General features: G+C 41.8%; 2 protein-coding genes and 1 long non-coding RNA gene across 5 annotated transcripts in view; 2 read left to right on the top strand and 1 right to left on the bottom strand.

Moving 5' to 3' along the window:
• The window catches only part of LOC308410528 (FERM, ARHGEF and pleckstrin domain-containing protein 1-like), a 57324-nt gene extending 56163 nt beyond the window's left edge, over positions 1–1161 (top strand). For both annotated transcript variants that reach the window (XM_080903915.1, XM_080903916.1), the window contains exon 27: positions 82–1161. In XM_080903915.1, coding sequence (XP_080760041.1) covers positions 82–160 — 79 coding nt within the window. In that variant the 3' untranslated portion in view covers positions 161–1161. The remainder of the gene's footprint in view (positions 1–81) is intronic.
• Positions 1162–2316: 1155 nt separating this feature from the next.
• LOC308410527 (dedicator of cytokinesis protein 9) overlaps positions 2317–22419 on the top strand; it is a 75654-nt gene continuing 55551 nt past the window's right edge. Inside the window, exon 1 of one of the 2 annotated variants that reach the window (XM_080903912.1) lies at positions 2317–3063. In XM_080903912.1, the coding sequence (XP_080760038.1) occupies positions 2947–3063 (117 nt within the window). In that variant the 5' untranslated portion in view covers positions 2317–2946. The remainder of the gene's footprint in view (positions 3064–22419) is intronic. The other variant, XM_080903913.1, reaches the window with a different exon arrangement.
• Positions 3070–13711, bottom strand: LOC308410529. The gene is made up of 3 exons (XR_013974197.1): positions 13593–13711; positions 8371–8524; positions 3070–4393 (listed from the first exon to the last, which is right to left on the bottom strand). It is a non-coding gene; the product is annotated as an uncharacterized lncRNA (long non-coding RNA).

Here is a 22419-nt window from a genome sequence, read left to right as displayed (position 1 = left end):
CAAATGTGTCATCTTTTAAAAGTTTTCTTTCATCCTCTATGTTTCAAGGACTGATTAAAAAGCCCTTTCTCTGCCCTTTAGGTGGATGGAGGTCATCCGCAGCGCTACTGTCCCCTCAAGTCGAGCTCGTGGTCTGAACGGCAAAGAGACCCACGCTTAATGAGTTGGCTCACCTAGTTTCCATACCCTTTCTCCTTCGGGTGGCATCCGCCCGTCCTGTCCCACTCCGGACTCTTTGCTTTTCTTTTCTACGCATATCTGGGACATTTGTACATGTGTCCATGCACATTTGGTGCTTTTTAATGCTTTAATGGTGACATGTCCGCTGGTTTAGACTGCATCAGAGACTGCATTTTTGGCATTTTTACTCTCAACTCTGAAACCTCTTTTTAAGGATGTCATTTTATACTGTTTTCTAATGGTCTGAACCACTTCCTCTATTTCTGGTTTTACATGTTTGTCATCGGTTGTTTTTAAATGCAGGAACACATTGATACTAGATATTCAGTATTCTTTCTTAGATAGTTAAACTCTCACTGCATTGTCATAAACATTTTGTCTACGTGTTCATTCTAGGAAAACGGTCACCCTTTAACAGCTGATGCTCTGACCACACTTGGCCCAGCACAAAAAGAAGGAAATGAAATTATTTTGTCGTATTATTGACGTAAACCTCGACATTGTGGCCAGGGGTGGCTGCCATCACCACTGATGCCGTTTTAAGTGAAGTAAATGTTCTATTTGCTGAAATTTGTTGTATGATTCCAATCACAGAGTTCTGCTTTTTTATATATATATATGCATATATATAAATTAACTCTGAAGTTCCCATTCAGTTGTGTGAGAAAATGTGAGATGTGCTCATAATCGCTGCGTTATGATGGCAAGTGTAATTGAAAGCTTTAAGGATTATGTGCAAAACAAAACAGAAACTTTCAGTTCCAAGCGACGTTGCCCTCACAAAACTAGGCTGCCTCCCCATATAAACACAGATCTGTTTATGGGTCTGAATGAATGGAAATATGCATTTGACAGGGTTTTGCAGTGAAGTATATGAGATGGAAAACCTCAGTTCTGCCTAGAATTGCAGCGTTTTTTCCAGACAGCAGAGAGCTCTTTGGAAATGAAAGCAATAAAAAAAAAAACATACTCAAACTCGGATTGTTGCGAGTTCTGTGTATTTTTTCCAGTACAGAGGCAGGGGTGATTTTCAGTAGGTAAAAAGAAGATGTGCAGTGTGTTTATGGCTCTGTTGGCTGTGGCCTGCAGATGGCATCACTGACCAAGAAAGCTTTCTCAGTCAAGCCATCACTGCACAGTGTCCCTTCTGTCCTGTACTCTTTGTGGGGAGGATACACTGCTATCAGCTGTGACTCCCATCCAGGGCTAACAAATAACTACCGCACAGGGAGTTAGCCAAAGATTAGCTTAACTGTGACTGAGCGGACTTGAAGAGATATGAACAGAAAAGTTAACAATGAAGTTAAAGTAATCTATAAGGCGTAGAAAATGGCAGCAAAAATCAATACAGTTATTTTTAATAGTAAAATAGCTAAAATAGCTTACAAAATGGCTAACGGTGTTAGCTAAATAGCAACTGCTAGAAGGTTTTGCTGTAATATTAGCAAACAAATGTAACTGGAAACCTGAAAGGACGTGAATAAGCAATTGAAGGATGGGATTAAATTACGTTAATACGTTTAGCTCTTTAGCTTAGCAATTCATAAACTGATAGCTAAAAGCTGAAATTGTTAGTTAAAGGTAAGGCTTCACCGTTTAAATTGCTACATGGTAAATAAAGGTAGTGGACAATAGTTTTAAAAGGCCAATGGAGGTAAAGTTAAAGTTATTATACTTTCTATTTTTATTTCATTTTGAGTTTTTGTTTTGTTTTCATTTGGTTTGCTGGGGAGATTTGCTCATTAAACAGGTTTATGGTAATGATTACTATACCAACCCTTACAAAAAAGCATATGCACCAAAGTCCCTGATCCTACATGTGTTGACAAACTTGACCACATTGACATAAACTAAACGTAAACACAATTTAAGGATTTTCATTTTAGTTTTATATAAGCACACGGTATACTTTAGTCAGCTTCTTTTAAAGGATGGTCTTTTTTCAGTTAAATAAAATATCATTTCCCAGTTTTAGTTATTACTTTACTTTTAGATAGATATAATAATTTGGGTAAAAAATTAAAATAAAGATAATCAGATGAAAAGTGCAGCTAGAAGGCTTTTATACAAGTACTTGGGAGTACTCTTTTTGTTTTTAACTCACAAGTAGTACATAAATTCAGTCTTTTATAGTGTGTCACTGAACCAGTTCAGTTATTTTCAATATAATCTGTTTTTTGTAGTAGCTTTGGAAAAATGGCCTTTAAAACAGTACCGTTTGATACTGTTTTAAAGGCCAGTTTCCGGTGTCACAAAAGAGGAATGTTGTGATGACACTCCAGAGGCTTGTTCGCCACGGTTGTGATTTTTGTGGTAATGGGGAAGCATTGATCCAGTCATTCATACTGTAACTGCACGCAGTCCAAAGTCCAGGCCCACCAGCTTACACACACACAGCAAGTGGGCAGGACTTCAAGCCGGTAAGAGGCGGAGTACGCAAGGGAGAAAACAGATTATACATCTCTTGCCTGGCGATGGACGGCCAATGAAACGCTACTCAAGGGGACACTTTATTGTGTCAACAATACCCGATAAGAGAAGGCAGAGTTCCGGAGCGATGCGGCATGTGTTGATTTTCAAGAACGAAAACTGAATCGAGGAATAGGAGCGTCGTACCAGCGGCCACACCACAACATGACCCAACTTCAAACTCGTGGTGCGCACTAGCGGCGGTCGAAGGCGCGGATAAGCCGATGATGAGTTTCCTGTAAACTGTTGATAAAACGCGTGGATTGGACGGTAATTAATCCCAAGGGACGCGTAGCGATGGCCACTCCGGTGCATCCGGAGACCAGGAAATTTACGCGGGGTCTGGGTAAACCTGGCACCGCTGCTGAACTCAGGCAAAGTGTCTCGGAGGTGGTGAGGACGTCGGTGCTGGTCGTAAGTACTCACCTTAACTCCCACTCCTCTGCGCCACAACGCTCACTGTCATCAGTGTCTATTAAAACTTTATGGAGCAATGAGAGACCTGCTTTTTCTTACGCACACGTTTTTGGAGAAAATAACTGACTTCAGATCAGTTGAGCAGGACTACGCATGCCTTTTAGGGTGATATAATTAAGGTTTAAGTATACCCCTGACACACTTGGAGTGATATGGGTAACAGGCTCCCACACAGCTTTGAACAATATTTGGTAGACTGTTGATTATAAATCATAATATATATTTAAAACAAACAACGTTTTCAGCTTCCTCCTGTTTGCATTTTACACAAAACATTTGGAGCTCATCATGAATGCTGGCAATCTTTAAATCCTTCACTTTCATTCTCACCCTGTTGACTTCAGACCAGCTGAGTTAGAGCACGTGGGCATTATGAACGGGTGGGTGTGTGTGGCCAGGGGGTGGCATTTTTTTATTTATTTTTTTAATGAATGAAGATATGGGTGACAGAAAAATGTAATCGGTCACTTCCGTTTGGAATTTTTTTGAATGAAGTGCTGACTCAACGAGCTTTCCAGTTAAAGCAGATAGATTACCAGTCCAAATATACATTTAAAGACCAAGGGAAACATTATCACATATACATGAGAGCATAGAATGAATCAAAGGATCTCCCACTTAAATGTAGGACTGGAAATGAATGAAAGTGAAATAAAACAACAGCCACAAAAACAAACGTGGAGTAATGAAGTGATTTGTATCTATAGGTAGGTTTTGCAAAATAGACAATAGGCGTTTGCAAGGTGTTCAACATTACAGAAGAATGTTGTCTTTATTAGGCTCAGACATGTATGTCATTCCTTTCCTAGAGTCTGTAGAGAATCAGTGCACGTTCAAAGTCCTGTGTGTCAATGAGGGGATCACTTCACAGGGCTGCACCGAGATGACATAATACGGCTTCACAAAGGAAAGCACGAGGCTCCAATTTCATGCTTCAGACACATATAAAGTGTCCAGTGACAGTGACAACATCTGGGTGACGAGGACCTGAAGCCTACCTGCTCGGTATCAGTTTTCCTCAGAGCTCATCTTGGATAAAGGAGTTGACCCTTTTGTTGTGTCCAGAGTGCGTTCGGTGTTTGGTGCTCCGTCTGATTGTTCCAGCTTTCCTGGAAAAAAAAAGAAAAAAAAAAGCTGCTAGGCAACTGAAACGTACACCGTCCAGGCTTTCTGTCAGGGAAATGGAATCCTGAGTCACGATCCCAGACATCCAACCACACCTTCATATTATTTATTCATCCTCACTCTGGTGCACTGCCAGGGACGCCTAAGGGAGGAGAGGAGAAGTGGATAGAAGAATGCGTGTTGGGAAATCAACATGCTCGAGGAAGACTGAAGTAACTTGTAGAAACTCTGTGGGGGAATTTGTTTTGCGGTTGCCCGAGACAACTTTAATATCATTTCAAAACTAGTACCTGCCATCTCGTAGACTCCAGCCCTTTGTATATGACCTTTTTAGACATGAATGCATGGCTGCAACTTGGAGTTCAAGTGTTTGCTGAAGCTTCTCAGTGGGATAAGAATGCGACTGCACACAAGACCACTGTCCACGCAGCTTGTAATTAATTCCTCCATAAAACATGTAAATACCACAGCAGGAATGGAGGGATCTGTTTTCAAGCACATAAAGGAAAGCTTGTGGTTGTTGTCACCCATCCTGCTTGAAGCCATAATGATGTTTTCACGCGTAAATGTTGCTGCATGTTTAAAAGCCTGGAAACATATTATAATGTACTGTAGAGGACTTGCATATCCACTGATTGTGGATGTTTGTTAGCCATGTTTTGGACTCAAGTGGGCAGTGCTGTATCTTTCACTAACAATTAGTGCGCTTTCGTGCAGACAGACACTGTTTTTCTGTTTGAGTGGAGACACACTTGCAGTACCCCGGAGCCCTCAGCTGAGCCCTCTGTTTCTTCACACTTTAGGCATGCTGAGGACGTCATTGGCTCCATGATTGCTGTCACCAACTTTATATTTATTTTAACTAGTACTGCGCTTTGCCCCACTGTCTTCGTGCTACGCAGAGCTAGAGTATAGTGTAGTTAACGTATTGGCTGATTAGTGTACCATAAATCCATGGCAAATTGATGGAAATGTTTAGTTAGTGTATACAGTGTACGAAGCAGCTAGGGGGGCAGTTGTGTAAGTGTAATCAATAGTCCCAATTGCCTGTCACCTAATGGTGATATACTCAGATCCTCAGTGTTCCTGCTATGTGCCTGACCCGAGGGAGCTGTACACCAGATGGGTGTCATTATGTGGGAGTGATGCTATTAGCCGTCTATAGCCAGTGCGTACGCAGCTCTACAACCAGAGGGGAAAGTGGGGCTGTCATTTATGCTCTGCAAAGACGAGCATTAACATGTATAACTATCACCAGAATGCACGTGTCGCTCTATAGAATAGTGCTTTTGGAATTAAGCATAAGAGATTTTATCAGTCTTATCCCCAGTTGTAGAGAAGGTGTTGCCATTTTAAGGAGAACAACCATTTCAACAATGCAGCTCTCCCTCTTTCAAGTCAGCAACTTGGATAGTTTAGGTGCCCCTTAGGCTGTTTGGCAGGTAGACTGCTTTCCTGTCGTTTGAGATTCGTGTTTCTGTATAGTGTAAAAAGCAACATTTTTAGATTGTCTTTCCTTAAGGCAAAGCTTGCAAGTAATAAGAGCCTGCATAGAAGCTGCAGTGTTAAATGTCTTGATGATGGCATTGCTGACTCTCTTCCAACTGTGAATGAAAACTGTACAATAATCTGCTTTTGTCAGCCCTCTGGGCCACACCTGCACACCTCTCCTCTTTAGCTTTTTTTTAAGAGTCTGTAAATTTTCCCAAGATGTGGAAATTCCAGAAATACCTTAGATGGGTGTGTTACTCTAAGTAGGGCTATTTTTTCAAACAATACAAATGTGTCAGAGAATTTATTTCTCCCTGTTTGGATCTTTTGCCATGAAAAAAACATGTTCTGTCATGCAGGGAAGCTGGATTTGTTAGCCATTCAGTTTGCCAAAAAATGTGCTTGAGAGGCTGGAACCGCAATGAGACGAATTTAAGGTTAAAGCTCCGCAATCATTAATCAGCTCATTATCTGAGTTCATCAAATCAGTAGAAAAGAAAGTAATCAGTCTGCTATGTTTTGTCTCCTTGGAGCAGATGCTGGCTGTCACATAGGCTGTAGCACCGAGCCAGTCAGAAGATTACCACGTTGTGTTGCGAGGCCTAAGCAGCTTGACCTGCCCGTGCAGTTCCTGCTCTGTCTACCTCTATAAGGAGCACTGGTATCAGAGTAAAAGTGCACATAAGCTGCTTCTGCTGCCCCGTTGGTAAATGGTACCCTGCGAAAGCAAAACCTGGGGGGTAGAGATTGGAGAGCAGATGGGTCAATAATACATGAGACTGCTTTAGTAACCACTGCACCCATTAAGAGTCTCATTCCCATTTGCTCCAGATTAGACAAACTGAAAACTATGATGCTGTTTGGCGCCAAATTCCCCAATTCCTGTTGAACTTTAAAACACCTAAGAGTGTTTCTAGTTCATAAGAAGCAGAGATCCCTGTGCTGCCTCAGAGTTCACACCATAGTGACATCTCTGAATCTTACTATAAAAATACTGCACAGTGAAGCTTCCTTCATGAAAGGCAGTTTTTGTTGAAACTGGAGAGGTGTTGATAGGTCTGCATGGGCATCATGAAACTTTAGCTTTTGGTATGGTCTTATTGGTGCAGGTCTTTTGGTTATCTTGCCACACCGCCTACATTGCTTCAACAAAGATGATTAATCATAGCGAGCCAGCTTTTGGTCTTAACTGAGCTTTGGCTAAAACCTGTATATACTTACTGTGTTTCGTGGATAAGCTAGTTTTGTATCATACATGTGCGTTTATGGAGTCAAATAACTGGATGACGCTTAAGTGGCTGAAAAACATTTTAAATATCCTGTCATCAGGCAAAAAAAGAAGATTTACTTATTTTTCTTGAGCACGTTAGCACCACAAATTTAAATGGGTTTAGACTTGTAACTTTTGAGCCATGTGACAGATTTTAAAATCGCAAAAAATTGAAAACTTGAATTTAAGAGTGGAACTAGAAATGTTTAGTGATGGTAAAATTGCTTATGGTCTTAATATTTTGTGCCTACCAGTTTAAATTATGTCATTGCTTAAAGTTGTGCATAAAAGGTACGATAACTTTTAAACTATTAAGCAACCCTGTCGAACTACTGGGCCCGTCTCTGGCTAGCAGCTGCATTTATTTATTATGTAAATACAGCTTTGTTATGTATTTGTTATGCGAAATGGAAAAACACTGAATGATCTCATGTTCTTTGCAGAAAGTTTCCTTCTGTCATTGTTTTAATTTTGTTGTCTGAAAGTCATTGGTTGTCCTCACTGGCTACAGGTTTTGAAAATAGGCAGTGTGGCATTTTCTGTATATTTTTCAGATTTTCTGGGCATTTTATTTCTTGAGTATCTTGGATACAGCTCTTTGTTTCTGCTTTCACATATTAAGTTCAATCACCTACATTTTATTTTCTATAGTCATACTAAATGCACTAAAGAGTTTTAAGCTGGTTTTCCAGGTGTGCTAATACAACTTTCTGTACAGTATCCACGCAGGATTCAAACCTCCACCAGAACCATTTATAGGCAGTGATGGATGACTTGTGGAATGGAGGCTTTTAAGAAAAGTGCAAAATAAAATAAAAAATAATAAAACACGCCCATCAGACTCACTGTGAAATTTGTCTGCCTGGATTTTGGCACGTCTCTTGGCAGTTGTGATTATAATCCAAACCAGATTTGCCACTCGGGGCTTTTGCAGTTAAGTGTGGGAAGCTTGAGAAATCCTCAACTGAGCATAGAAATTTTGGGGAGAATATAAAGCACTCAGTCAAAAAAATATAAAGGATTTCCTCCATTCAAGCTAGGGCTACTCCGGTTAGTTCACATAAATATTGCAGTAGCAAAGCCAACTCAAATGATCCACAGGCCAGACAGACAGATTTTGTTCCAGTGCAAATGAAAACGAATTACATGTCACGGGCACGAATTGACAGTGTACTTTAACCGCATGTCAAAGTAAGTGTTAAATATTAAGTTAGAGCCAGAAATGAATCCCAAAATATCAATCGTGGTCACACCGTGAAATTACTTAATGATTTCTTGGCTCGGTGTGAAAACGAGGGCATTCTTTACTGCTTTAACAAATCTGTGTACTCTGAAATCTGTAATCTCGTGATTTTTACCTCAGTCGCTTAAGCAGAGTGGCAGCACTCCTTCTTCCTCCATGCAGTTAGTGGGGATAGGTACATTGGAAAGTCTAAATTGTCCATAAGTGTAAATGTAGGTGTGAATGTAAGTGCGAATGGTTGAAGATAGGCTCCAGCCCCCTCCGCGACCCTGAAAAGAATAAGTAGCAGAGAATGGGCGGATGGATGCTTAAGCAGAATTCACACATACCCAGTATATTGCATGTACACAGATCTACATTTTTCATAAGTGAATAACACTTACTAGCCCCCTGAACTCACTCTCCAAAATCCTTCATCCTGCCTGAGCGGGAAGTGCCCATAACTTCCCGTCCTTCATATTCTGGTGGGAGAGCAGAGGCCTAACTTTTCCTAGATAGAGCCAGTTTCCTGTACTTGGGCTGAGCAGAAGTGCTGGGCAGGGCTCAGCATTAAACCGCCCACTCTGTCTGAGTGTTCTGCCTGATAGAGCAGAGCTGTTTTGGAGCACACGAGAGGTTACCATAACAGAAAGAGCCTGCTGAAGAGCCTGGCCAGTGGGTGTTTTCCTGTTAGCAAGAGCATAGCAGCACTCTGGGACTTGTTTCCCTCCAATTCACCCAAATGGCCTTTTTGTAAACACTTCTATTATTCATAATGCAAAAGGCAATGATGGAGGCATTCCTACTCAGCTGTTTGTATTTTTGGAAGTTTTTCCAGTTAAGGTTCTGCTGAAGTGATTTTTTTTTTTTTTTTTTTTTTTTTTTTTTTGGCGGCGGGGGGGGGGGGGTGATTTCTTCCGTAATGACTTTGACAGTTTGTTTCTCTTAACCATCCAAATGGAGATTAGCATGGACGAAAGAAGGCTTAGGGTGGTCGTCGCCATTATGGGATCGTATAACATTTATATAAATCCTCATGTATTTATTTATTTTAATTTTTTTATGCATACAGTGCACATCTGTCTGAATCCAGGCTGCTCTCCCATCTTACTGTTGAGAGCTGTTCAGCAACAGCTTGGCAATCAACGAGAGTATTGCTCTGCTTCCATCCTCCAGGCCATTAAGGTTGCTATTTTTAAGCTAGCAGGGCACACACCTCAATGCAGCTGGCGAACACAAACTTCCCTCAGTCATCATTATGTTGTTAATCTAGTTTTTCTTCCTGTTCTACGCTGGCAGCAAATTTGCCATCTTCATCTCTAATCTAATAAGGAAATGGATTTGAATGAATGGAACAGAGTTTGTTGTTTATGCATCGTACAAATATGCAAAGGTTGTTTTGTATCTTTAGCGATGTGCGAACACACCTTAAAATAAGTGTTTGCAACATGATGTCCTCCAATTTTAGCCACGCTATCAACCTGATGCTGACTCTTTGTCTGTTACGCAAACTTCTAAATGGAAAGATTTTAGCACAGGCATGTATTTTTCTGCATTGTCCTCTTGGGATGAATTCTACATCCCAGAAATCTAGAAGGATCGTCCAGTTGAAGTTTTACTTTCTCCAAATATACCTGCAGCCCTAACTCATGAACTAGGACAGTTAAGACATATCAGCACTCCTGTGCCTAATCCTACATCTCACATTACTCACAAAATGTAGATTCTTATTTTAGTATTTGCTCTAAATCTGTCGTTCTCTCTAATGCATACAGTTATCTTCTAAGAATAGACCCACATTTCTAACGACAGTCGATTCAAATGCTTTCTCGTTTAGCCTCCCCTCCATCAGAGCCCTGAGAAGTAGTCTTTGTTGGCCTAACACTTGTATGAATGGCACCATTACAAACAAGTCTTTACATGGCTCAGCCCACACTGGAGTAAGTGAATGAGAAAATGTATCTGGCGTATGGATACTCTTGAGGCCACCATCACTTATTCATTAGTTTTGCAACAGGCCGAGCAGAGCAGAGAGGTGATCCTAGTCCAGCCTAAAACCCCTAAGGCAAAACTGTCACCCTCTGCGTGCAGGCACAGGCCTACAGATTAAGCTCATTGGATTAAATCCTGAAAGCACGACAACTCCCGTGACTATAGACTAACACGTCCGTGTTGGCTCATGGAAAATGTCTAGAAAGAGCAGACTAATGACTGGCAAATTTCATTTTAAGACCCTGCATGTTTCTTTTTTGTGAGGATTTAGTCTCTATCCCCCTCATGGTTTGCCTATAAAAGTGATGTTTCCCTCCCATCTTTTAATGCAGCTGACCATTAACTCTTCATTGTGGGAACGTGTCTGTTGTAGCCAGCCAAGAAGGGTGCACTGCAGAATAACACTCCACTTTTTTCTTTTCTGAATCAATGGAAATTGAAAGTAAAGTAAATGGTTTGGAGGTTTTGAAGCGTGGAGTTGACTCAAAGTTTAACGTATTCTGCTTGGTAAGGTTTTAAAAACTTGTATTTTTGAGTGCTAGTAGTCATAGGGATGGAGAAACTGAGTCTATTAGTCTGGAAACTCATGTCTTTTCTAACTAAAACATCTTGATAAAAGCTGATGGGTTTATATGGACTCATGTATAGATGTTAATGGCTTTCTCTTGACTTGTTCTGGAGTCACCACGAGGTCAACATTTGTGGTTTTTAGTGGAGCTATTTGACCAGTAACTAAAGTAACAACTTACAGTAGTCTGTTGTCTATATAGTGTGTTTACTTGACAGGTGATAAGTTCAGTTTTTAATGTAATAATGTTATGTGGCTCAGATTTTAGTCTCTATCAGTTCCAGCTCCTAACAGCTAATGACTCCAGTATGTCCCAGCTAATAGCTAAATGATCTGTCTGCTGTTTGGTTCTGAGCAGGTATACTACAGCAGGTAAACAATGCTGTAATCCAGCGTACTGTTTGGCTGTCTGGGCCAGAAAATGTAAATTTTCAACCAAACAGTGAACTGAAACTCTCTATAAAACTCTATAGTCTTATGTCACTGTTGTCATCCAATGTATTGTTATCTTAAAAAGTTATCCAGTCAGTAGAATTACTTAAAATAGAAGCATCTACTTTTTGCTTTCTTTTCACACCTGTCTGTTTTATCACTCATGCCTAGTGTCAAGCAAAGAGTCCGCTCTGCCTGAGAGTGACCTCCCATCACACTCGGATCAGCTGAGGGCAGATATTGTGTTTCACAAAGGGATGGATTAGCACATAATTAGCAAATACAAAAGCTGGTTTCCTGTATTGATTCAGATCTATGACTGTATAAATTAACTATAAATGGAGAGGATGAGCTTGTTCTGGCCCTTGCAATTCAAAACCACTTCAGTCAGACTGGACAGCAATTTTTTTTTCTCTCAACTGGAGTCAAAATGACGATGGATATTCCTGTGACGTGTGTGAGGAAACTACAAAAGATTCTTGCTCTGTGTCTATATTTAATTGTTATGTGACTACGCTGATGAAAGTGAAAGTTGCTTCTGATGTTATTGTTCATGTGGGATTTCCCTGAAAGTTGTTCTGGCTCATAGGTGTCATCAGCTGGGCAAATAGATGAAGCTTAGAGGCACCTTAACATGTAGTTAAAGTGAGCCATCGCCAATGATTTCCCCCTCCCTCCTATAGTGCCTGCTGTTAGCTTAATTAAACCAAGTCTAAGTTCTCAGAATTCACTCTTATAGCATTTTCCACTGTGTGGATGGGACCTGCCAGCCAGAGGGGATGAACTATAATGACTTTTCACCAGGCCGACTGCATAGCTAGCATTCCTCGCTTGGACACAGTGTAGGCCAGAGTGGGATAGTGAGGGGGAGGGATGCAACCTACAGAGGGCGGAGCAGGGGAAGATGGTTTTAGGGCACGGTTTTCACCTTACCTTTTATACCTTACCATTTTATAAGGTATTATTTATATATATATATATATATATATATATATATATATATATATATATATATATATATATATATAAATTAGGGGTGCAACGATACACAAAGTTCACGGTTCGGTTCGATGCTTTAGTGTCACGGTACGATATTTTTTCGATACAAAATAAAATGTTCATGCCTTTTTAATTTGTCATTTATTAAAATTATAAATATATATTTTAACTCAAAAGTACAGTTTTTAAATTTAACCCTAACCCTTGTGCGTGTTTTTTTTATTTTGACAGCGAATGCGCACCTGCAGACCACTTATGTGCACCCCTGGTTATTTAGCTCATCATATCGCAGCCACAGAAATTATTTTGTCCATGAAACCATAAAGCTGCACTTTCTTTTTGCCTTATAGTCTCATTTGTCATAACTTCTCCGTTTTGTGGTAAGCTTTTCTTTGGCTGTCACTTCTTCACCCTGACCTGTCTTATTTGGCTCAGCAGAACTGAAATATATATCCTCCTGCTTTTACGCACTCACATAAGCTCAGCGATTCTCTGCGCGATCAACCTCTCACATGTTTAAGCTGCGGGAGATTTCACTTGTCATGTTTGCATAGTAAGCTAACGATTAATAAGACAATGTCAGAGGAATTGGTGCGCAAATTATCATCACTCACCAATCAGTACTGTCGCTCTCTCTATACACAGTTCACGCGATTGCAAAGTGAAAGCAAAAAACAAGCGCAAAGTCAAACGCGATTTCAATATGTCACATATTGACAGTGGCTCACCGATGTCAATGACATAATTACCCAGCTACATTTCCGAAAGAATGCAAAAGCATTGACATATATTTTTCCTTCCTACGATAGGCCGATGGGCAGGGCAGAGATAGATTTTGGTAGCCCGACTGGAAAAATCTCTAGCCCCAGGATGTCGGGCTAGCGATTTTGCGAGCCCTGTATCTGATTGAGGAATCACTCATCTTTGGAAAAGAGAGTTTATTACAGAAAAATGGCTCTTTCCAAAATAAAAGCTATACTATCCGCTTCTTCTGGGCTATATTCTCAGCAGCATAAGGAGAATCATGTGCTAACAGCTGTCTAAATGACTCGGCTAAAGTTAGTAGCATGCTTGCTTTTTTTGTCTGCTTCCACTTGTCTTTGCACTAGGATGATGTCGGCGTAAATGTGCAGTCATATTCGTTGTGTTCCCACTAGTGCTTTCATGTTAATCTCGTTGAAATGACCTTAACGCCACAACACGGCAAATCTCCGTTAACGAGCTACCGCCGATCGCCCCGTGCATGGGGCTAGACGGCCAATACGTTAACGAGCTAACTGCGCTAACACACTAGTTCCCACCCATGTAATTGAGCATTGCATGGCACATCCAACATATTGTTTTACTTTAGTCCATGACTCGCTTACCTTCAGGGTCATACGTCACATGAAAACCAAAATAATTCCAAACGCCAGATCTGAATGAGGGTGGGGGAGGTCCATGTTGCAAGGAGAGCTTAACTTCTGTCTTGCTAGCTTGCCCTGCGCTCTTCCTTCTGACTATGCTGTCTGAGAGGTCAGGAGGTGATTAATGGGATTTGAAGTTCAAAACAAAGAGCTGGAAAAAAATTGCAAGTCATAGCGTCCCACATAGTGTGAGACGCTTCCACCAAGACACAGTGTTTGTGTCGGTGTATACTTATTCTGTCAAAGGCCGAGCGCTTCCATACAAAGTTTTGACAAGCTGTTGGATGTAAAAGGAATGTTAATGAGTTTCTGTAGTTTCCCATTCAGTAAAAAAACATTCCACATGAAACACTGAATTCCTATTTTTCTTTTTCCTTGTAAAGCTGACATAAGCCTATTGTGCGCTCCCTGCCCACAATAAACAAATGAGTTGTATTTTAAGTGACACATTCACTGAGGTTTGGGGCTGTATTGCTAAACGGTCCTTCATCCTCTGTTATATCAGCTGACATTCACAAAACTGAGAAGGAGGAAAGCCGCACAATAGCTTGAAGACTCAAATGAACGTCTTACACAGTAAGCAGTCATGTGACCTTGATAATGTGTGTTTGGTTGTTCTGTCAAAGCCTGTGTGTTCAGGAGAGAGACCCAGCTCTCCTTCAGGCTTTGTTTTTTGTTTGCTTCCTGGTTGTTTTCCAGGGGCTTAGCATCAGGAGGCTGGATTGTATTACAGAGTGAGCAGTATGCTGCCACAGTGTGCCTTGCCAGGATGGATAAATAAAGTTAGCTGCATGGTGCTTTATGGAGAAACAGCGGTGCGGCCATGTGCCTGAAGGTCTGTATGTGAACCTGGACCGTTTAGAAGAGCGTTGTTCTGTATGAAGTGCTTTAAAACAGACGCTTCTTGTGACGGCAAGCGTTAAACATGCAGGACCGCAGCCCTGTTCTCCACTGTACACACTCCTGCACAGATAAACAGCTCAGTATCCCTGACTTGTCTTAATCTCCCTTTAGACTCTCTACTCTGTCTTAAGAGCAGCAACAACACCCTCCACTTAGAACACTGTGTTGGATTTTCTTCACCCGCTGGACTAATTAGATGTTTCTCAAAATGTGGCATAAGCCTTAAATGACTAAGAAACAGTTTCTGGATGATGTATTCAAATTTAATTGCAGATGTAGCATTCATTTTTTGGAAAAAAGTTATCCCAAGAGAAATCCTAAAGATTGAGGAAAAATGTCAAATCCATCTTAGTTGCCAGGCAGCCGCACTGCTCACTGTGTTATTAACCTAATCCAAAAAGTCTCATAAAATGCTAACAACAGAGAAATAAGCAGTGGCAAATAATGAGATTTTCTTGTCATGAGAGGTCCCGCTGTGTGTGTGTCTGTGTGTGTGGTTGTGTTACTGCAAGATGACAGGGGGCTGTTGCTGAAGGTGGCATAGTCAAGACGCACATATAGCCTGTGAGATAAAGGCTTCAGTAATACTGACTGTACTACTAATGGTGCAACTAAAAGAGACCCGTATCTCACAACATGTGTTTCCTCTGTCAGGAAGGGTGGGGGCCTCTGAGTGGGGGTGTCAGGGAATAGCTTGATACAGGTGCCAGCAAATGTGAATACAACAGGAAAAAGGCGGTGTGCCATTCCTGGCTTTCCACTCAAGCGGAGCAGGGCTGATAAAGCAGTGATTGCCTTGTTTTAATGGTCTTAGTGACTCAAATGTTGATTATTTTTCTTCTAAAATCACAGTTTATTGCTTTTGTATACTATGCAGTTATTATATGCTGGTGTTTGCATGGAAATAAAGATGTTTACACAGTGCCATGCACAAGATTTGATTGACTTAAACTCACCTTAATTTATACGCAGGGGATTTAACTAAAATACAGTGGGGCAAAAAAGTATTTAGTCAGCCACCGATTGTGCAAGTTCCCCCGCCTAAAATGATGACAGAGGTCAGTAATTTGCACCAGAGGTACACTTCAACTGTGAGAGACAGAATGTGAAAAAAAAATCCAAGAATCCACATGGTAGGATTTGTAAAGAATTTATTCGTAAATCAGGGTGGAAAATAAGTATTTGGTCAATAACAAAAATACAACTCAATATTTTGTAACATAACCTTTGTTGGCAATAACAGAGGTCAAACGTTTACTATAGGTCTTTACCAGGTTTGCACACACAGTAGCTGGTATTTTGGCCCATTCCTCCATGCAGATCTTCTCGAGAGCAGTGATGTTTTGGGGCTGTCGCCGAGCAACACGGACTTTCAACTCCCGCCACAGATTTTCTATGGGGTTGAGGTCTGGAGACTGGCTAGGCCACTCCAGGACTTTCAAATGCTTCTTACGGAGCCCCTCCTTTGTTGCCCGGGCGGTGTGTTTTGGATCATTGTCATGTTGGAAGACCCAGCCTCGTTTCATCTTCAAAGTTCTCACTGATGGAAGGAGGTTTTGGCTCAAAATCTCACGATACATGGCCCCATTCATTCTGTCCTTAACACGGATCAGTCGTCCTGTCCCCTTGGCAGAAAAACAGCCCCATAGCATGATGTTTCCACCCCCATGCTTCACAGTAGGTATGGTGTTCTTGGGATGCAACTCAGTATTCTTCTTCCTCCAAACACGACGAGTTGAGTTTATACCAAAAAGTTCTACTTTGGTTTCATCTGACCACATGACATTCTCCCAATCCTCTGCTGTATCATCCATGTGCTCTCTGGCAAACTTCAGACGGGCCTGGACATGCACTGGCTTCAGCAGCGGAACACGTCTGGCACTGCGGGATTTGATTCCCTGCCGTTGTAGTGTGTTACTGATGGTGACCTTTGTTACTTTGGTCCCAGCTCTCTGCAGGTCATTCACCAGGTCCCCCCGTGTGGTTCTGGGATCTTTGCTCACCGTTCTCATGATCATTTTGACCCCACGGGATGAGATCTTGCGTGGAGCCCCAGATCGAGGGAGATTATCAGTGGTCTTGTATGTCTTCCATTTTCTGATGATTGCTCCCACAGTTGATTTTTTCACACCAAGCTGCTTGCCTATTGTAGATTCACTCTTCCCAGTCTGGTGCAGGTCTACAATACTTTTCCTGGTGTCCTTCGAAAGCTCTTTGGTCTTGGCCATGGCGGAGTTTGGAGTCTGACTGTTTGAGGCTGTGGACAGGTGTCTTTTATACAGATGATGAGTTCAAACAGGTGCCATTCATACAGGTAACGAGTGGGGGACAGAAAAGCTTCTTACAGAAGACGTTACAGGTCTGTGAGAGCCAGAGATTTTCCTTGTTTGAGGTGACCAAATACTTATTTTCCACCCTGATTTACGAATAAATTCTTTACAAATCCTACCATGTGGATTCATGGATTTTTTTTTTTCACATTCTGTCTCTCACAGTTGAAGTGTACCTCTGGTGCAAATTACTGACCTCTGTCATCATTTTAGGTGGGGGAACTTGCACAATCAGTGGCTGACTAAATACTTTTTTGCCCCACTGTATATTGGATAATATGATGTTTGACCATGGCTGTTTGGGGCATAATCTATAATTGTTCGTCGATTTTTGTTATATTCTCCGAGTTTGTATAGATCGCATAGATGGATTTGGCCGTTTTGTAGCCATGACTTGTGACAGTTCCTTGCACCAGTTGTTTGTGGCCTTACTGGGCAACTGTGTAGTACAGTAATAAAGCTAAATCCAGTGCCACTGTTTAACTGTGCAGGTGCACGGGCATGCGTTGCTCTCCTTCATCCTCTGTTTCCCTTGATTGTCAGTAGCGCTCATTGAACCAGGCTCAAGAGGATTTCCACTGATTCCAAACAAAGAGCCAAATGGGATTAGCTGATCCTTAAGGGTTCCCAAACTCCTCCATTATCCCTGCCCTGTCTCCCTCCTGCATGTTGCCAAACCGCAAAAGGCTGGCTTTTTCTGAACAGCAGATATGAAAGATTTCCACCTTATTTTTATTTCCTCCCGTTTACATTATTAGTGTTCACAGCTACACGTGTAACTGCAGACCTTTGATTACACTTTCACTTAAACCCTGTATCACGCTCTTCTGCATGTGACCATGGTTACGCTCTCCTCCGAGGGTGCAATGTGTCAATTTCCTGGTATTCTTCGTATTTCTCTCACCTGAGACCTTTTACAACGAGACCAAAAAAACATTAGCAATCACTAACAGCTTCTAAGGGGAGTGTCGACACTCGGGACTCGGCCCATCATGATCTTCTGATCAGTAATCCTGTAGGTGATGCTGTCGTACGTCTGGCTCCATGGCCCACAGCATTATGTTGAAGACCACAGTATAGTGGAAGTTGTACATATAATAAACAAACTAGTTTCTGTTGTAGGTTTTTCGTTAAAGCATCACGGCAGTGTTTGGTAAGTCCACTGTTGAAAGTATTTAATCCACCCTGTCTAAATGGCTTTCACTGAAGGACTTTTGAAAAAAATCTTAGAACAGACCATCTGTTGGAGTTTTCCGCCCTAATGCTGTGTGAGGATATAATTAATTAAATGCTCCAAACAGAAAGAAAACCACCTGGATTAATGATTAATTGCTGTTTGGTCCTTTAAAAAAATTATATAGCTTGTGTAATGCTTAAACTACATGTTAATGAGTAGCGAGGACTGTGTTATCATGAAACTGGCTTTAAAAAAGCTTGTGTTAAGCTGTCTCTTGATCAGAACAAATGCTGGAAATAACAGTCTGGTTATATGTTACAGTGAAAGCCATCAGGATGGCCAAATGGCACATATCAAATGGTTGAAAATTCCCTTAATGGGAACCTGAGGTCATCCAGACTACATGTTATTCCTCCCATAGTTCATATTTTCTATCTGGATCTGCGGTGCAGTCTCAGTCTATAAATGAGCGAGTTTGAAATACTCTGTGTACTGTGAAAGAACAGCATCATTGTCCTGAGGCACAGGGTGATCCGAGCAATACCTCTGACTGGTGCTAAATTCGTGAAGTTTATCCTCAGGTACATTTTCAGAATCCAGACTAAATGACCCATTTAATGATCCGGAAACATTTAAAACAATTCTGAGTCAGTGGTTGTGACAAAGTGTGTCTGTTTCTTCCCGTCATGGCCCGTCATGTCAGGCCAGCATGGGCTTGTTTCAGGAGCAGACAGCTTTCAGCTTTCCTCATGCGTGTCAGAGCCTGACCGTAATGACAGCACTCTGTCTAACATCTCATTCACACCTGGGTGCTGGCCACTTACCTCCCGAGAGGTGTTTAAACTCTAAGTTCACTACGATGCGACATGACCCCATCGGCATTGTTTGGCTCAGTTTGACACGTAGTTCCTCTCGCGTTCCTACCTTAAACTGAAATAACCTGAACGGAAATCAGTCTTGCTCACAGTATCGCAGTATAAGCTGCCAACAGTTCTCATGCTTGTAATTTGGATGAGTTTTAGAGCTGTGTAAACACTGTGACAGCAGGGTTCTTCTAACGCTCGCTTCCTCTTAAGGCAGCACATGGGTCACCTCTTCTTCCTGTGCTGGGAAAGATGATTTTCACTCTGAGGCCCTGGAAATGACGCTTGTGCATCAAACAATGGCTGGTTTATCGTCCCAGTGATCATTACGAGTGCAGGCCATTGCCACTGAAACACTGTATCACACGGCAGCAGTATAATCCTTTTGTGCTTCTTCAATAAAGGAAAATTGTGTCATAATGCACAAGTAACTCATAATTACACAATATTTCCCATCATTCATTAATAATGTGTCTTGAAGGGCTTAAAGTAAATTCAGTTAATCCTATGGGTTTCCATGTTGTATCATCACTTGCCTGTAGGTGGCAGTGACTTCTTTCATACTCTGTTTTGTATCTTTTACCTCTGGACAGAGCTTTTCAGTATCCCCTTACAGCATTCCCACACATCTGTGTGATCACAGTTTAATTGGCTTCTTTCTGCCTCCATCTGACGCAGACATGAAGTCAATCTGAAAACAATTTTTTTATCACAAATGCAGCTTTTTTTGTTGCTTTCTTGGACGTGCTTCAGTCGTTCATCATTCGTGTTTGCGTGTTACAAAAACACAAAAAAAAAAAAACCTGAAGGCAGCATAAATTATGTTACTTTTTGCCAAGGGTAATTTTAAATATGCAATGTGATCGATTGTGTAAGTCCTTGATACTATAAGTAGCAAGTATTTTGTAATAGGATTGTTCCATGTTGTGTTTTCTGAAGCCAGAACACCGTTGGAAGGACTAAGAGGATGACTGCAGGCCCTGCAGGGCTTTGGCTCTGCTTCAGACCATCTCTGCTGGTGTTGCAGCAAAGGCTGTGAAAGGCACTCACTGGTTGAAGCATACATTAATGATTAACTAAACCAACTGCAGCAAGCCACACTGCAGATCCAGCAGAGCTTCATGGCACTCACGAGTGTAGATGAATGGCGTGTGTGGTTGCAGCGTATACTTATTCTGCGCCTGGTGGCTTGACTACAAAGTAAAGGAAGCGGTACCCCTCAGGAAAATGGGTCATTTTCTTCTCCTGGGATAAATAAATGATTCCCAAAATAACAAGAGGAAGGGGATGTGGCCTCCTGTATTTATTTTGCACCATTTTACGGGGGTGAGGATAACCTGGGTGTCAGCTACAGGTCAAAAGGAGACTTTGATTGAATCCAAGTAGTAGTTACATTTAAAAAAAACTAGAAGAAATACTTGCAATACTCTCCCCAGACAATGATTGAAGTCTCTCCCGTTGTCTAAAGCATTTTGTAGGTTGTAGTGTAAACTTAGCATCTAAAAAAGTGAAGTAGTGAGATTCCAGGCTTAATCTCTGTAGCCCACCCACATGTGTAACTGTAGGGCAGTACCCATGACTCGCATTGTAAACAAAAACCCTTGAGAAGCTGATTCTAATGTTTACATAGGATGCTTAATATTTCTTAATAGCACTCCTGGCTTCATCCTCCTTCAGTAAAATTGAACTCCTTCCATTTGTGTTGTGAAACTTTGGAGGAAGGCATTACTTTGTCAGAATTTCCACAACACTCAAGCTTTCGGGGGTTTATTGAGTGATGAAGTTTGAACGACAGCGGTGGAGCTAAAGGTGGCTTTGTTCCGACAGGGTTTACACACACACATCAGCAGGAAACAGCCACTTCCCTTTCAGAGCCCCCGGGCAGTTCCAGCTGGGAGGCACTGTGTTTTATCTGCCCTGTCGTGCTGGATTTGTGGGTGATGTCACTGTGGTCCGCTGCGTACTGACTTCGCTCTGGACAAACAAGCATACTGAAACACACATACTCCTCCCTGCAGAGCCCCACAGCACACCCTGGGTATGGAAAGACGGCCAGCTGTGGACTTGACCTTCCAAGTCGAGAGGCTCCTCAGATGAGATGCCAGCTCCACCCGCACTCCCCTCTACTCCTCAGAGCCACGTGGAGACATTTTTTGTCTTTGTTGTGCGTGAGATAGTCCACTCCTGAGTGTGAAAGGGGAACCTCAAGTTTTTACGCTTTGCTGTCCACATGTGCTGGCTTTGATGTGTTTTTTGTTACAATTTGACTGCACCCAAACCTAGCTGTTAACAGCTTGAAATGGCTGTATTGGTACAAATGATGTTATTTTGGGGCGGGTTACTGCAGGCCAGTGATGGCGTCCACATGCAGCAGATGTTGGAAGTGTTTGGTGAGTCCAGCTGGAGGAAAGCAACAGTTGCTTACGAAATCTCAGAGGAAGTGTTGACTGCAACACTAAGAAAGAATAAAAACCATCTGATCTGACATCACAGCAGTCCTACACACACACACGCATTACAGCTAAGCGCCTTGAGGCAACTGTTGTTGGTTCACATTTGCAATAAAGAATTTGATTGGATGACAAACATTACTGTCTATTACAGTTTCTGGCTGACGTTTGCATTCACACTCAGATCCTGACAATTGTAGCCAGCTCACAGTGACTGTTGGGAGAAGGGTAACTGAAGTGACCCGTTGTTCTCATTTCCATCTCTATATTTTTATTCTTGCACTCTACTAGAGTAGCTTTGCAGGATTCACAGTTCAGAATAATCCCTGTTTATCCCATACTGGGCCTTTGTTCAGCTCCCCCGGTTAATCTATGTGAAAGGAGCCATTTTTACAGTTTTAAACCGACTTTCTTCTGTTTTGAAAACAGAAGATTTAACTGGCAGGTGGGAGGCTGTGGTTCTCACCGCCATAGCTGTTCACCTGATATGACACGAGTAGCAAAAATGTGTCTAAAATTGAGCATTTACAGCACCCTGAAGCTTTTATTTGAAACTTTGTCCGTGTTTATGAGCGTCCACCAGGCATTAAATGTCTTATAAATCACTCAGTTATGCTTCATATAAAACATGCAGTAACACTTAAAAATAGAATTTGTCCAAGTTCATAACACCATGCCAGGAAGTACAGTCCACTGCAGGGAACTTAAGCAGTGTTGTAACAACAGCAGCAGTAATCAATGACGCTCCACGCAGCGAGCAGTGCTTCAGCCCAGCCCTTATCTGCTGCTGCAGATTTGAGCAGAGCTTCCACATAACACAGAGGATGTTCACACTTGAATATCCATGTACAGACACCCTCTGTGCTCCAGCAGCGTACTCTAACCCCCCCCACCTCAGTCCACCCACTAGTCTCACTGGCTTGCCTGGAGCTCTGACTCATGATTTAGTATGGATGACACAGTCCAACTGTCTACTGCTGGAGGCTACAGGACCACTTCATTTGTGAGCTATAGAGAAGCACAGTACAGATGTCCTCTATGGTATAGGATTGATTATATTAAGAC

Source organism: Rhamphochromis sp. 'chilingali' (assembly GCF_963969265.1).
Source record: "Rhamphochromis sp. 'chilingali' genome assembly, chromosome: 14".
NCBI lineage: Eukaryota > Metazoa > Chordata > Actinopteri > Cichliformes > Cichlidae > Rhamphochromis > Rhamphochromis sp. 'chilingali'.
Note: the sequence above shows the minus strand (reverse complement) of the source record. Positions and strands in the feature narration are given on the sequence as shown.